At 42.9% G+C, this 17,488-nt stretch overlaps 1 protein-coding gene across 4 annotated transcripts in view; it reads right to left on the reverse strand.

Moving 5' to 3' along the window:
- The window catches only part of foxp2 (forkhead box P2), a 110,710-nt gene that overhangs the window by 10,463 nt on the left and 82,759 nt on the right, over positions 1-17,488 (reverse strand). For all 4 annotated transcript variants that reach the window (XM_066667353.1, XM_066667351.1, XM_066667349.1 and 1 more), the window contains 8 exons: positions 16,132-16,312; positions 14,575-14,788; positions 12,826-12,936; positions 7,315-7,402; positions 5,310-5,393; positions 1,559-1,769; positions 522-598; positions 287-388 (listed from right to left, as the gene is read on the reverse strand). In XM_066667353.1, the coding sequence (XP_066523450.1) occupies positions 287-388; positions 522-598; positions 1,559-1,769; positions 5,310-5,393; positions 7,315-7,402; positions 12,826-12,936; positions 14,575-14,788; positions 16,132-16,312 (1,068 nt within the window). The remainder of the gene's footprint in view (positions 1-286; positions 389-521; positions 599-1,558; positions 1,770-5,309; positions 5,394-7,314; positions 7,403-12,825; positions 12,937-14,574; positions 14,789-16,131; positions 16,313-17,488) is intronic.

Genomic DNA, 17,488 nt, shown 5'->3' on the forward strand with positions numbered 1-17,488 from the left:
CGTCAGAACGCACACCTCCCCGCCAAGCCTCAGCTATTAATTGCACCAAATTAGAAAACGATATCAGAGGCCGAATTATTCTTTCACTTGTCATTTTTCTAGAGAGAAGAGAAAGAGAGGGAGAAGAAATTCACTCTTTTCAAGAGGCAGGTTAAAAGATGGGGAGCGCGATACTAATCTATCCATGTCAAGTAAATAAATGTCCCTTATGGGCCTCTGTATCCGGCTATGCAATGGACAGGCTAGGGAGGGGTAGAGGGAAAAGAAAGCGGAAGTGGGACGTTACCTTCCAAGTGGCTGCGTTGCGTCTGAAGTAGGCGAAGGTGCGTGTGAACCAGCTGTAGATTTCATTAAGCGTTAACTGCATGTCTTTCGAATCCATGATCGCCTGCAACAAGACACCATCAAATAATGCTTTACTAACCAGGCCGTTTAACCACTCTCACTCTGCTGCAGTGTTAATTCAAGCAGCAATTAATTCTAATCTAATCAGGCAAAAGCTAATTTATTTCCCCACTCACCTGCCTGATGAGCGTTGCATACGTGAATGGTGGTCTGACATCAGCGTTCTTATAAAACTCGTAGTTTGGGGCTATCTCTGCAATGGATAAAATAAAATGTAAAAAATATTATTAATGAGGAAAAATATAAATAGGTTTCATCGTCAAAGCATTGAATAACTGCTAAATGAAATTCCTCAAGGAGCTGAATTCACTTAGGATTTAATGAAATTATAAAATGGGGAAGAGAAAAGGGGGGGGGTATGCACATCAAATCAGCATTTTACATGTCCAACAAAATGCATTTTTAATTAATCTCTCTCAAGAGAAATCTTAAACATTAACACGTGCATGAAATTAGAGCCTGTGTAGATATTTTGTATGTGTCTGAATAATTCATGCAACCCCACGTGAAACTGCACAAGACCAGTAAATAAAAACATCAAACAGAGTAGTTTTTTTTAACAGTTTAATACACAGTCGTCTAAAATGTGATGAATATTGTATCATTTCCTATTTGACTGTAATTAATGTTCATAAAATATTGATGTACTGTACAGTGTGATATTTATCTCTTTTGCACAGAGGAAAGAAATGAAATAAAGGCCTTTCATCTGGGTGCTGGTTTCAAGTGGAGCAAACAGCACGCCAGGAGAAATGAAAGTGTACATCCACTCATGAATTTATCCTTCAAAACATTTCTCTAAAATGTAAAAAAAAATATTCATAACTTCTAATATATTTAAATACAATTATATTTTGGTCTATTTCTACATGTAGTTTTACCGTTATAAATGTGCTATGGAAATGTAAGACAATGGCAGAAGATGCCAGAAGGAATGTCTCTGCAAATCCAAATTAATATCACACAGGAACACAAACATATTGTTGCTGTGGAAACGCAACACAAATAGCAACTTCTGTCCTTTTATTGATCCATTCATTATGAAATATTCACATAATGTAAAGGGCACATGATATGCTCCTGTGGTGTAATAAATAGTATATATATTTTTATAAATATATATATATATATATATATGTTTAGGTATGCATACCTGAGGACAAGGGCATGGAGTATTTGTCGGAGTGGCGTCTACGCATGGCACCCATGCTGGGCACACTGGCAGGACTGAGGACAGAGGGCACCTGGGGCATCTGGCTCAGTGGGGTAACAGGGGCGGTGGGGGTGGTGGGAGTCTGGGGCAAGTTTGGTGGGGAAGCTGACGGCAGGTTTTTCGACATGGTGATACTCGAGACTAGATTTAACTGATGAGGGAAAGAAGAAAGGGAAGGATAGAATGAGAGAGAGAGAGAGAGAGAGAGAGAGAGAGTTAATATAAAGCACTCAGACAAACAAGAACAGATTCAGTTCTACAGCTGTGTTTCCACTAATAAGCTGCAGAGGAAACAGCCAATCTCCACTAATTACAGGATGAAATTTTATCATAAGAATTCTAATTAGAGCACGCTGTTAAAGATTATCTAATGATCATCCTTTGTGTTATCCCAACCCATCTCTATCCCACAAGAGATTCCTGCATGTGCGAAAACGAGTGTGTGTACAAAACACATTGAGTTACACTTTGCTTGTTTTAACCCACCTGAAAGAAACAGCCCAGACTAACCTGCTTTCATGCTTCTTCAAACCACACTGAGACATAAATCACACTGAGACATATCACTATCTCCTAACTTTATTTTCCCCTTCCTTCATTTCAGTGTTCCATTTCAAATCTCATGTGAGAGGATCCAACAGACTGGAAAATTTCACCGTGACCTTTAGTCCTCGCTGCTAATTCGTGGGAATGGTAATGACATCATTACATATTCCGACCAAATTGCCTTAATTGTGAATTGGCGAGGGGGATTCTGAACCTGTCTGAATGGAAAGAAAAGCAGAAATGGCAGAGGAAGAAGGGAAGTAGTCAGGAATCGACAGTCATTTGTGGCATGTGTTGATAAACAGTATAAAATGTCAAGTTATTTTGAAATGCACCATTCCCACATGACTGGGTGCTTTTTGTAATTGATAATTACAACTCTATTTAACTGTAATCAAACACTGAACACAGAGAGGGGGCCAATCACTGTTTATACAGATATATAAAAGAAATAACCCCACTAGAGTGAGATCCTTGTCTAAATCAGAGGTTTCCAACCACGGGGCCATTTAACGGCATGTGGGTGTTTTGGTACTAGGTCAAAACAACAGCAAATACTGCATGGGAAGTTGTGTTACAAAAATGTAATAATTATTTTTTTTTAAATAATATATATATATATATAATCATTTGGGTCATGTCTGTCTTGCCACAATGACCCTGAAGATTGCCTTGTTTGTGCGCATATTGGTGTGAGACTGGATGTTTATGGTGTTATTTTATTTGTAAATGTGAGAGCAGTGCTTTCTTAGATTCGCGCTGTGGTCTGTCCAAAATGCCAGGGTCTGAGTTTGGGACATGGTCCAACAAAGGTGGGGCACTCTTGGTCTAAATGACTTGACATAACTCTGATGATGATAGCCGCTATTTTAGAAATATGTGTGAAAGTGTGGCAAATTGGACTAGACTGTAATTCCACTGCTTCACTGACGTAATCCACACTCTGCTGCTGGAAACAACAGCACGATAGTAGCTCTCCCCTTGTGTCTTTTACTGTAATGGGCGTGACATTCTGATGATGGGTGAAAAATTTGCAGTTGCAAATCTATTGGTGTCATTTTTTTCTCCGTGTGCCGAGCACTCTATCCATGTGTATAATGCGGGAATCTCCATAAAATTCTGTCGAGGTCAGGTCAAGGCAATGGACCTGTGCTTTTGAAGAGCCTCCCCCTTAATCCCCCATTCACTGCTGCAGACTGCACACCGCAAAAGCACAATATCAACCAGTAATTATGTGGTACTTGTTCTACACTGGGACCAACAAAGGCTGCTGATACACCGTCAAACATAGCAAATAAAAAAAAAAAGCACTTCATAATAAATCCTATCAAGAGTGAGTGAGTGCGCGTGTGTGCGTGTGGCATGTATATTTATAGTGTTAAGACAAGATTTTCTTCCCCTCTCTCTTCACCTGGTTACGGCAACAAGCGTAACATGTTTGCAGGCACACAATCCTGTATTTGCAAAATGGAATTTATTAAAGCCTAACTGAGCAGGAGCGAATGAGAGGCAGGGATGAGCACTTTGCCACCTCCGCTCATCTGAATATATATTCAAGGTTGGCTGAGGGAGGGAGAGAGTGGGAGAGTGAGAGAGAGAGAGAGAGAGAGAGAGAGAGAGAGAGAGAGAGAGAGAGAGAGAGTGGGGAAAAAACCCTCATTATTCAGGACTTGCAGCCTTGGTAACTTTGATTTTCAGCCATCCATGGCATGGCCAAAAGGTAACATTTAATGAAGTGCCATTCAGGGCGTAAATGGGGTCATATAATAGACAGTGTGTCTGCACCTTGTGTTGGGCTACTGATAGCTGTTAAGGGTGCGGTGATGAACCAACAGGGCTCATTTCACCCTGCTAATAAATTCGCACTATTAATATTTATCAAATGTGTGGGCTGCCTCCCTCTCAGCACTGTGCACGCGAGGGCGGAAATCTGTGCCACGATATCTATTACCTCCCCTCTTTTGTGTAGTACATACATTTTTGGGTGTGTGAGATACATGTTCGCTTTACAGCAGCAGAATACCAAGCCCAGTCATACACACACATACGGAGCTGCGAAGTGTTACATGCTGAAAAAAAATGTACACACACACACACACACACACACACACACACACACACACACACACACACACAGAGAGAGAGACACAGACAAAAGAAGGAAACTAGGAAAAAACTGAGGCCATCATCGCTCATTTAAAAATCTGCCATTAATTGCTCGCCATCAAATGCAATTAGCAGCCCTTTCATGTGTGGTTTATGTAATGTAATACTTCATTAATATTATTCATTCATATGCAGTATTGGATTACAGGCTGAAATTCTTTATTAGTGTAGATGTAACCAAGCTGCTGGAGTTTTGAAGATTAAAAAGGGGAGATTGAATAATAAATTGGCAGAGGGGAGCAGCCCGATTCCTGGTGGATCAGCAGGATAATTATTCTATCTTGTGATTATCTATTTTATATGGTGGGAGGTGATGAGAAAAATTATGCCGTTGAAATTAGGCTAAGCAGCAGAAACACACCATGCATTCCTCTGCAAAATATTGTACGTGGGATAAATGATTTTGATAGAAATATTTATTTCTGCTGATGTCTATTTGTAAATAGTTTGATGGAAATGACAGCCACACATACTTTGTTTCTCTTTTACAGTTTTTCTCCATTAATAGTCCTTACTTCAGAGACAGTTTCTCTCAGATTGTTTACAGATTGCTGGTTATTTCATGTCACATCATCTTTGCCAGACTCCTGCTATCATCAGAGCTGTTTGTTTTCAAAATGAAATGTCTTCTGTTGCCTCCAGCTCCTTTAAGTGCTCCTCTGGTCACGGAGCTTAACAGCTTCTGCTGGCCAACAGGTTGTTTGCAGTATTAAAGTCATCAGGGCGTAATGGCTGGGCCTTTTTTTGGCTCGGATTGGTGGTATGATTTAATGCACTCGCTGTCGTCGCGGTCCCCCCCCCCACCCACCCCCAGTCGTGGCTGATGGGGAGCATTGAAACCTGGCATTACAAATCCCATTCTCTCCTCGTCCGCTATTGCTCCCTCTCTCTCTCTCAGCGCTGTTAAACAGTGGCGTTTAGAGAGCTCATTTGCCGCCCTGCCGCCCTGTTTACCGTATGTGGAGCAATATGCACTCACCGGTTTGGGAGATGGCTTGGGCTCCGAGGGCCGCATGTGCAAGTGGGCCATCATTGCCTGAAGACGCTCACGTTCTTTAGAAAGCTGTTAAGAGAAAGTGTGGGAAAGAGAGGGAGGGGAAAAGGGAAAAAAAAAAAAAAGAAAACAGAGCCGTTTTAGAAATGAGCGATTTTCCCCAGACTACCACTGTAATACATCTTGTTATTGAGCTTGTCTGGTTGTAATGAATCCTGCATATGCCCAGTCTGGCTTTCTTAAGCCTGCATAAAAGACAGAGAGGGAGATAGAAAGACAGAGAAATGGAGGGAAAGGGATTAAAAATGATAGGGGAGTGAAAGAAAAACAGGGAAGAAGTGGAAAGCAAGAATAATATGGAGAAGCGATCCAGAAGGCCTCAAAGACAGATAGAGAGAGAGAGAGAGAGAGAGAGAGAGAGAGAGAGATGGAGAGTAGACATAATAGAGGGAAAGAAAAACAGCTGAAAAAAAGCAACACAAAGAATCATATGAGGGAGGGAAGAGAACCATTCCTGGTGAACAGTGGTGGTGGTGCTGAGAGGTCACGGAAAACAAATAGCACTTCATCTTTTTGTCAATAGCAGAATTTAGGTCAGCGATGCTTTGACAGTAACAAGCTACTCAGGCCATAAATTAGAGGGTCCTGGGCGTCTAGTCAAAGTCCTGTGGACACAGTTAGGGCTGGACTGGAGCCAGCAGCTGCCAAGAGGTGAAGGGGTCTCACAAACAGAGTGCCAGCCAAGCCCCGCCTCCTATATCTTCACTGCCTCTGCCTGGTCCCTCTGAGGTCCAGTTAGTGCCCCGGTGATCCTGTATCATCAATCTAGCTCACGGCGAGTGACAGAGACCAGCCTGCGACCATGCACACACACGCTGAACTCCGGCACGGAGCCGGCGTACCCCACACTGAAGTGGGCCTCATTACCACTGACGGAGGGATGAAAAAAGAAACGAAGTAGAAGCAAAAGAAAAAAAAAAGAAAAGCAAGACGGAAAACAGCAACACCCCTGTAATTGGTCACAGTGTAAGCACGGGGTCGGCGCCTCTTTGGTCTCAGAGTGCACTCAGAGGGAAAAAACATAGAAAAAAAAGGTGGTGGACTTTTGTTATTTTACATATAAACAAGAATTATTCATTGTTCAAAGTCAAGAGCCCAACATATAAATAGGGATAGATTCCCCAAGCGTAAAAAACTTTAAAGGTTGAGAGCAACGCTTGACTTGCATTCCGACAAGCATCACAGAGGTTTAGGCCTCCGTCAGAGAGCTATATGAATAGACGGATCTACATGAAAATAAAAGTGGCTTCTCTTAATACTTCTCAGCCTTCACCAAAACCTGATCATCCTGAAATCTTTAAGCAATCCACTCTAAATCAGACATTGTAAGTTGTTAGTGATTACTATCGAAAATAAAGGCTGATGTTGAAACCCCTCCATACTGAGCCACATGAGAGTGTCCCACGTTCTTTCCCATGCTGCACCGGGGGAACACAGGGGTGTGAAGATGAAGCCAGTGCATTGCTGGCAGGAGAGGCTGGCCACAGTGCTGAGTAATAACGTCCTTCAATCACTGCACTCATTATCTTGCCAGCGTGACTCCTTAATAAGGTCACGCTCCACCTCCTGAAAATAGTGGCCCTCTTTAGAGCTTCCTTCAGGTGCAAAGTGCATTTAATTAACACCGACCAGCCCTAGATGCGTGCATATTAATTGGACGGGATAGAAAATAAGCACAAATCCTAATTCATTTAAAAAAATGCCAGCCAAGGCTCTTGCTGGGCCTCCATGCTCCTGGTTGGTTTAGTTTCATTCAATCCTCTAAACTGCTCTGGTTCTTAAATTTTGGGTAACGGTGAATGAAGGAAGAAATTAAAAGAACTAGAAAGTGGTGTTTAAACTGTATGTTAACCTTGTTTTCACTTTATTTATAGCACTGAAACATATAGAAGTGAATATGTCAATGATGTTGAGTGCTGGTGTACTGTACCTGTATCTCTAGCTGCTGTACCACCTGCATTTGGACCCGACACTGTGCTGTGCTCCTGTCATCGAGAGCATGCTCACTGTTAAGGTGCCTAGAACCAAAAGAAAGAAAAGGTTAGAACATTATTTCGCCAAAAACAATAATAGTTGTAATATGTATATAAATATGATGATTCCAGAAAAGCCATAAAATACATGCATTCATGTTGTCATGACAATTCAGGTATATGTAAATAATAATTTATGTATGTGTATATTATACACACACACACACACACACACAATATATTTTCCAAAATTTGCTTGTCTAGCATTATTAGTCTTTGTATAAAACAAACCAACAACAACAACAACAAAACGTATCCTCCATGTCTGAGGGCTCTCCGTGGAGCACTGAAAGCTAGTGTTTAAGATTACAATAGGGGCACTGTCATCTAAATCAGAGTCCTGCACACAGCAGCCCAGCTTATGAAGAATAAGGGATGTTGGCGTACAAAAGGCATTCGCAGAGTGGTTTTGTCCTCTTCATTTATGGAAAACAATAAACGCAATTTAACTTGAGTAACATTTAAAAAAGTGTCTCCTACGAAGAGTGCATTATTCAGCCAACGTATTAAATGTATCTACTCATCCCTTCATTAGAATAAAGGGGGGAAAAATGCACAGCAGACTGCAAAAGCAGTCAATGACGGTTTTCCTTGATTGGATTTTGTCTGCAGGACACAAAAGAAGCTCGCCATTAAAATAGACCTTTATTCCCAGTGAACGCACGGAGGCGAAAAGGTTTTTAAAAGTGTTGTGATGTTCGGTAATGAGCCTCTATCTAAATTATCATTGGTGACAAACCCACAAAGCGCTCTTTGAGGAGACATGGTTATGAAATGCCAAAGCTGCCACTTTCTTTCCTGTAATTATAGGTTAGCTTGCAGACCCTTCAATGATCATTTACAGTACAGCCTCCAGTGCATTAGAGTGAGCTTAAATCACACACATGCGCACACACACACACACACACACACACACACACACACACACACACACACATCACTGCTATGCATTTTTCCTATTCATTTCGACCACTCTATTGTTTATGTGCAATATGCAAAATAACAACGTATTCATAACCCTCCCAAAACACGCCAATCAAAACGGAGGGCATATGAGAGCACAATAGCTCCACTACCTTTCAATTACAGCCATGCCCATTTAAAATCACTTCATTTTATCATGGTCGTTTCTGCTTTTGTAACCATTTCAGGTCTAATGCTCAGATATTCTCCATTATAAATCAAGAATAAGATAGGTTTAAAAAGAGAGAGAGAGAGAGAGAGAGAGAGAGAGAGAGAGAGAGAGAGAGACTTGGGAGAGAGTTGGTGGCTTCCTCCAGCCCGTGCCTAATTGCTGTTTCAGAATGCGCATGCAAAGGGGCATTTCATTAATCATTTAATCACGTCCCTCGCAGGGAAGAGGGGAACTAATGTTGCAAATACCCTTTTCATTTCAATGCTCATAATGCTATCTTACGCACTTGATGTATGGCGGATGTCATAAATTACAGCTGCTTCAAAAGGGCCAGACGCCTTGCTCCGCTCTCCCCAAAGACGACTTCGAAAAAACATATCTTATCCTTTTACTCATCATCAGCCATCTAGATTTAATCTTTTTATTTCCCTTCATCTACTCCTTTTAATGTGATGCGGTCACTTTCTGAATCTCTTACAATGGTAAGCACTGGTCAGTTAGTTGGGGCTAAGCATGTAGCATGTGATACTGTGGGGTAATAAAAGAGAAAGGAGGGCAAAGAGGACTGAGAAAGAGAAGGAGAATGAAAGAGAGAGTGAATATATATATATATATATATATATATATATATATATATATATATATATAGAGAGAGAGAGAGAGAGAGAGAGAGAGAGAGAGAGAGAGAGAAAGAGGGGAGACTGAAACAATGGGAGAGACGGAGAGAGAGACAGAGACAGAGAGAGAGAGACAGAGAGAGAGATTGGGGTTAGATGGAGTCACCAATACCTCTTAATGAGGCAGAGGCAGTGGGCTCAGTTCAAACAGAAAGGTGAGGAGAGTCTGCACAAAGACAGCTTCTGAACAAACATCTCTGCAGCCGTCTGTAATTTATGGGTCACTTTATAGGCATATTGATTTTTGTTTTGAGAAGGAGAAGAAGAGCTGTGATGAGACTGGGCTCTGTGAGAAAAAGACTGACAGGAGCAATCCAGACTGAACGCGCACAAGCTAAACTGACTGAGATTAACATTTAGCACCAGAAATACTGAAAAAGCTACTACTGACCATTACCAATTCCCCAGATGCCTGAGTAGCTGTCTGAGTTAATCTAAAAAGATTATTAAACACACACATGTATTTTTAAATGTACCATTTACTAAAAGTAATAATACACCTATGATATTACATTAATTCATTCATTTACGGTAAACATTTCCATGTCTGTGATTCATTCTTAAATTAGCAACGTTACTATATGTGTCAACTGTGCCCTGGATGGCTAGAATGTTCCGTAATCAGCTCAATATTTGCTATTCAAAAAGCAGTGTCAGCCTTTAGACAACCCCGCGCACCTTCAAAAGTCCTGCAACCCCCAGCCAGACGTCTGTGCACTGGGATATGTGCTAACCGGGAGCTGCCTGCTGGCTATAATTATCAACCTGTTTTGGAGATTGGTGAGTAGGTTAGGATTGGAGACCTGGTTTCCCATTTCTTATGGTCTTAGGATACTAAAGAGTCCCTCACATGGCTGAGATGAATATGACAAAGGGGTGCAGTTCACTGAGGTTTAACTCTACAACTAAGAACAAGAGCTCATCCAGAGTGTAATGGTGATCTGTGAAGTCACATCACCTCCTCAGAGGTCTATGGCGTAAGCTAGGCAGCCATTAACGATCTGATAAGCTGCTATACCAGTCTAGGAGACTGAGATTACAGAAGGCGTATTAGTCTTCTGAAATACAGTTGTAGTAAATATGCAGTGAATACACATGGAACTTTCTTGCTGGTACTATCTTTCTTTCTTTTTACCCTCCCCATCCTCCTCAAACATGCGAAAGGAAATCAAGGTCCAGGGCAGCAATCTGTAGCTTATATAATAATAAACTCGCCGGCATTGAAAAAGCAGAACTCGAGTGGGTATGAATTTATTATGCATTTCTTTTTAATTTGACACATTCCCCAAATAAGTTGCCCTGAATCACACCACAAGAAGCTCTCAGAATAATGTATACTGTGATGCATAAATATACATATCTTGAGTTGAAACACACACACACACACACACACACATACACATGAACACACACACATGGAGTAATATTCCATTTGAACTTCAGAGCTAATGTAAGGTGCCAGGCACCTCTAGGCTACCTCTCCAGGTGAGAAACACTTAAAAGAACACTGAAGAGCTATTAAATGCTGATCTTGACAAGTTTCTCCGCAGCACAACACAGAATCCTAAATGCACAGAGCAGATTCCTTCACCGGCAGCTACAAGCCAAGCACCCCCCCCCCCCCCCACACACACACACCCTCACCTTCACTCCAAACCCCTACCCCCCACAACCCCATCAAAGGTGCCATTTGATTCTGACACCTATTTTATGTAAACCATTTTAGGCGTGTGTACCTGGCTGATGCGCTGCAGTGACTGCCATATCCTAAAACATTAAAAGCCTCTTCCTGACACCGACAATAGCTCCTCCAAGGCACAGCGACACCCGCCATCTCACTGGCTCAGATCATGCCGGCTTTGTTGGGGGGCTGAGAGGGGGGGGTTTCTTGTGCAGGTTACAGTACGGAAGCCTCTGACTCGGGGAATGATCGGGGGAGTCTCATTCCCGTTTCAGTGCTGCACACTTGAAACACACGCTGGTTTGTATGCTGATTGTTGTGGCAGTGTCCTACTATGCAGCCTGTCACACGCAGAGCTTCTTCACTCTTTTTTTCTTTTTTTTTGCCTTGTGTTCTGCATGTCTCTGTGCTTCATTTAATACTGAATGGAGCTCAGCAAGTCAGAGATCAGACTTTATACTGTATATAATGTCAGACGCAGAAAGCGAACATATACAGAGTTAGAAGAAGAGGAAGATGTACCTCCAGGATAGAGTGGCATGTCATGGATGCATGTTCAGAATCTGTATCAGCTCTTGTAAATCACTATTGTTGTGACTGAAGATTGTAGAAAGTGCTGATTTTTGTCAAAAATACTTTCTGCAGAATGTTCTCTGTAATTACTTGAAGTCTTCTCGAAGGTAAATGTCTGGAGGGTCGCAGTCCCAGACAAAAGCCTCTGCTATTAACAAGAGTATTCCTAATTAGACTCTTCCAAATGTTCCCCTCTGCTTGAAGTGGACTCTCTTGGTTCTGTTAAACGCTTTTGAGACCACCACCCCCCCCCTACCCCAGCCCTACTGAAGAAAAAAAAAATGAAACAATGTCTCCCACTTTCAAATGCTGTTTATGCGAACTGACGTGGACATTTACACCCACATAACGCGTGCAAGATCATTATTTCACAGTTAATTATGAACCTAATTAGAATATTCAAATGAACAGTTCTCCTTTTCTTTTGACGTTGAGGCACTCTTCTCCTAGTGGCAATGTGATAACCTGTAATCTCCGGCACTGCAAACACCTTCTTCTTTGATGGCCCCCACTTACATCCACCGCAACAAAGCAGACCAATTACAAATGAGCTAATTAACTAAATTGTTGATGGAGCATGAAGAGTTCATTTCACTCCATTGGCTGCACCATGACAACACTGAATGTGTCCCATTGTGAGGGGCTAACGTGGCTACGCAAGCTGCCATTTGCTGCTGGCACTATTCACCAACCTATCACACTTTTTTTTTTTATGGCCAAGGATGAGCCGCTGTAAATCCGTGGTCATTCTGACACTCAGGCTCTGACAGTCTGACAGACAACAAGGCGAGTCAGTCTTGAGCATCGCTACCTGAGTTTTACACTTTCCAACTGAGTGTGAAACATTCGCGCTAAAAACATCAGGTGTTTTTTTACGGATCACTTGATTAAATATTATTTTAATTACTTGAGCAATTGTTTGAGCAACTAAGCACAGGAAACAATAACCAGTTTAATAAATGGCTGATTTCAACCAAGTGAGTGTCTGGCTGGCCAATTTATTTTTATTCAGGTTGTGTCATGATTTTATGTAAATACAGTAAGCCAGACAGGTACATGTGATGTGTGCTGCATTTGAATGCTGTGCATGAATTTTCAAGCATGTGTTCGGGTTGTTGTTGGTTTAGATGTATTTATTTAGCCCATAAAAAGCTTGAAGAAGTCAGAATTGCTGTGTGTGTTGCCAATTCATTTTTTTTTTTTGGACAAGGTGATCATTAAGGGTCGTGGTTAACACCGCTTCAAACATTGGACAATTCGCATTTAATGATAGAGACATATAAGGACTGAGGGCAAACCGCACTGCGCATATGTAATGATAAACATAATCAGAGACACATACTTCAAAAACTGTCCGAAGTCCTCACAGACACTTTCGCAGCCTGGCCATTTGCACACTCCATGCCCATAGAGGGAATGTGAGTGTGACGCTCCAGTCTCTTCATGTAACGAGCTGTAAGAGAGAGAGAGGGGGAGAGAGAAAGAGAGGGAGAGAGGGGGTGGCGTCAGATTTCTTCACAAAGGGGCACAATAGCTGGAGGCCGCCTGAGCCTGTCAGGTTACAATCAGTGACAATCGGGTCAAAGCAGGTCAATTCAGCTATGTTCTCCAGAATGGTTCAATTGGCAGGGCTAGTGGAGGGAGGAGAGGCCATTAACAGGGTGGCGGAAGTGGTGGCAGCTGCTCAGAACGGCTGGAAAAGCAGGCCGAACAGCCCCTGCCGTGGTACCACTGTGTGATCGTTGATCCAAAGGGCAGCCGGGAAGCAAACAACGTGTGAAAAACAGCCGCGCAGCCAAGCAAAATCAGCTGCTGACATTTTTTCCAGTGTCTTTCACCTTGTAAAGCTATTATAGGCCACTCGTGTAAACAGTGTAAAAAACAGGTCTGGTGCTATAATTTTCATCAGGAGATTAATTTGTAGAGTAACTGGCGTTTTTAAGGACATGTCCCGGTGTGAAAACGCCACGAGAGGAAGTAACGACCTCAGTTCAGCCCTGTTAGGGCTAAAGGCTAGATCTGGGATGCAGGCCTGAGAGGAAGAACAGGCCTGTGTGTGTGTATGTGTGAGAGAGAAAGACTTCACTGGCTGTTTTACACTGCATCGCTCTCCCTGCATCGATCGCCTCCTGTTAGTGAGCTTTGACAATACTCTGTGCTCGATCATTACGAGAGGCTGTGGGCCCTTGAGACACTCTTAACTACAAAAAGAGACTTTTCTGCTTCCAACATTATTTCCCTTCCTCCTGCATTTAATTCTGCTTTTCTCTCTTTCAAGGGAAGACTCCTCTATAAATAGAATTTTTTTTTTAGCAGGCCTTAAGTGGCTGCTCAGATAGCATCTGCTTTAACCCAATTACACCACACCTCCACCGCTGGCAACGTCGACGGCTGGCGCTAGCTACACGTCGCTCGCGTGGCAGCAGGAGCCTGAATAATGCATGGAGCAGGTAGACAGGAATGCAGAACACTGTTTTACACCGGCAGAGCAGCAAATAAAAGGACCATCACACGGATAAACAGTGAGAAAAATGCCACGCCGGCATCATGTATTCTGTTTACATGACAAGCTCTACAAGCGAGGTAATTTCAAAAGGAAAAAGCAGGCGCTAAATACTTAATGTACAGTGAGGTTAGCTGTTTGTGCCTGCTGCTGAGAGATGCACCTCCATGCTTTTGATAGAAGTGGGAGCGCGTTCAATAAGCACACAGTCCTCGGGTCCCTGGGGAGCTTTTGCCTTGTTTTGACTATTATTACACATGCTTTAATAAAGTATTGATGAGCAAGCAAACAAACAAGGAAATATCATACTCTCCCTTTAGGAAAAAAAACATGTCTCTCTTGTTCTAAATGGGGACAAATACAACTGTTCTCTTTTTTTTTCACACATCAGATGATGTCTCACATGAAAAGGAGTTTTATCAGCTGCCTGCAGTTTGTGTTTGTGAGCATGTGTTGTATTTATACATACATTAAATGATCTACTTGTGTGTTTATGCCCAGAAGCAATATTCAGAGTAAAAACATGTCAGTATGTGAATTCTATACGTGTGTCTGTGTCGGTGTCAGTGTGTATGTACGCAGAAGTACCTCTCTCTGCGGCTGTTGAGGGCTGGGGACTGGCCGTTGGAGATGGGATGGTGGGAGATGGGTGGAGAAGCTTTGGAGTTGGTGGAGGAGGTAGTGGAGGAAGAGTTGTTGGTGCTGAGGTCCAGGCCACTGTGTTTCAGGCCGTTATCCTCCATGGTGTGGCTGCCGGTCACGTCCTTCCACAGCTGCTGGAGCTCGGCTGGGCTCAGACCAGCTGTAGGACACACACAAACAAACACAAAACATCAAGTTTAGACAATTCTGCTTGGACATGTATCATCACATTTCAGCTAACACCATTTGGCTTCAGTCGTCTTCCATGGGTTCCACATCAACAGACAGTAAAAGAAACACTGGAGGTAGATGGACCTGCGCTGTTCTGCCGAGTCAAGCATTCTCCGTTTAAACTTGCCAAAACTCCATTGTCTGTCTTAAGCATTTGCAGATAGACAGGGGTTAGATCCGCTTGGACGCTCATCTCTCGCCTGCTGTCCACTTCAAACCCAGAATCCAAAAATTGCCAGCCTGCCAGACTCTTCCAGCAGTGAGGAAACTCATCTAGCCATGATTATACCTTCACAAACAAGCTTGTCTGCAAAATCATATCATCACGTAATCCCTCAGTTGAGACAACAACAGTTCTACTCCAGGACATTCCAACAGCACTGCAATTAAGAGCCATTTCGCCACTATTGTTATCCAGCGCCATTTTGGTAACCACTGTAGCACCAGGTGCTTATTCCAGCAAAAGCAAATGGCAACGGCTCCTCGTCTTCTCCTCTCTGGGCTCGCACTGCAAGGCAGTAAACAACAACAACAACAACACCAGGGAGGGAGGAGGGGAGAGAGAGAGAAAGAGAGAGAGAGAGTGAGTGAGTGAGTGAGAGAGTGAGAGGCAGAGAGAGAACAACAAGCACACAGGCACCAGCCCTGAGAGAGAAGAGACACAGAGAGTGAGAGAATAAGAGAGAAATAGAGAGAGAGAGAATAAGAGATAGGAGGAAAACAAACAGCAAAATAAAAGAACAGATGAAAGGCAGAGGAAGATAGGTGACAGGAAAGAGAGAAGAGAGAGGGAGAGAAAGTGAGAAACAGAGGGAGAGCGCAGACAAACAGAGAAAGATAAAGTTAAGAGGGGAATAAAGAGTGAAAGACGAGATGAAACACAGGAAGGCAGAAAGAGGGAGGGAAGTGATAGAGATAAAGAGACAGGGAGAACTGGAAATGGAAATATCTAAAAGAGATCTGTATAAAGATTTAGGAGAATAGTAGAGAGAGGGAGAGAGAGAGAGAGAGAGAGAGAGAGAGAGAGAGAGAGAGAGAGAGAGAGAGAGAGAGAGAGAGAGAGAGAGAGAGAGAGAGAGAGAGAGAGAAAGAAAAACAGAAAGAAACCAGAAAGAAAAAGAAAAAGACAAACACAAGAGAAGGATTTAGAGGGGATAAAATGGAGGGGGTGAGAAAGAGAGGAGTTGTTTAAGGAAAGAAAAGCTGTGGACAGACTGAGCATGTGAGTGTGAGTCATGTGACGTAAGCGGAAGCTTTGCATGGGGGCTTTACCTGGTGGTAGGCTCTGTCCTGGCAGTGTGGGCTGTCCTGCGCCCGGGGGCAGGGAGAGCAGGCCTTGCCGCTGCATGTTCAGCAGGTGCTGCTGCTGCTGGAGCTGCTGCATCTGCAGGAGCTGCTGCTGAAACACCAGCTGCTGCGCCGCTAACTGCTGCTGATGCTGCTGCTGCTGTTGCTATAGTGAGGGAGACGAAGACAGAGTACACAGACACACACACACATACACACACACACACACACACACACAAAAATCACACACATTAACAAGAAAGTCTGCGCTTGTCATACATATGACCCTGCCACAGTTTTATTCTCCTCTTCCCTCCTTTTCACTCTCTCCCTCCCCTCCTTCTTTCATACACTCTCTATCTTTCTCTCTCTCTGTGCCTCTGGGAGTGTGTATGTATAATATGAGAGAGGGTGGGTTAAGGGGTGAGTCTCCTCCCCCCGTTCGCAGATAGTTAATTGTCTTGCATTTCTAATGGTCTATTACAGCTTATGGGGCTGCAGGGAGGGAGGGGATGAAGAGAGAGAGAGAGAGAGAGAGAGAGAGAGAGAGAGAGAGAGAGAGAGAGAGAGAGAGAGAGAGAGAGAGAGAGAGAGAGAGAGAGGAAACAGTCAGCCCCCAGCTCCCCCTCCCCCAGCCTTGTTTACTGCCAGCTTAGTCTGCCTCTTGCATAAGCCGGAGCAAAACAACAACAACAACAAAAAACAACAACAACAGCAGTGGCAGGCAACAGCAGAAAAACAAGGCAAGCTCAAAGCGATCAAAGCAGAACCACAGAGTATGACGCATTGTTTTGCTTAAAGAAATAAAACAATAAATTAGGAAACTGAGGTTAAAATCAAAGGAAAAAAACATCCTTTTATTTTTATTCTACTTGTGATGTGCCTGACAAGCCAGAGATGGGTCTGCACTGAAGTCTTGTATCTGTCAGGGTCTAACACTATGGAGTATTTCTATATGCTGTGAAATGTATCTGTCAAAATCTACCATTATACACTATTTCTATGTCCTTGGAATTGTATCTGTCAAAGTATATCATTATATAGTATTTCTGTGTCATATGCATTGTATCTGTCAAAGACTACCATTATATAGTGTCTCTATGTCCTATGAAGTGAAGTCATCGCCAGGGTTTCGGGGGTTTGCTTTAAACATGTCTGAAGTTTCGGTTCTCGGTAGAATATGGGCATGGTCTCCAGAGGTCTATTAGTAAACTGGGATCTAGGAAAGAGTTTCCATAGACACCATGCAAACCTCAGCTTTCTCTCTCTCTCCCTCTCTCTCTCTCTCTCTCTCTCTCTCTTCTGCTGTCAGAATATATTACAACCAAGTACTCAGTCAAAG

Source organism: Hoplias malabaricus, chromosome 4 (assembly GCF_029633855.1).
Source record: "Hoplias malabaricus isolate fHopMal1 chromosome 4, fHopMal1.hap1, whole genome shotgun sequence".
Classification (NCBI taxonomy): Eukaryota; Metazoa; Chordata; class Actinopteri; order Characiformes; family Erythrinidae; genus Hoplias; species Hoplias malabaricus.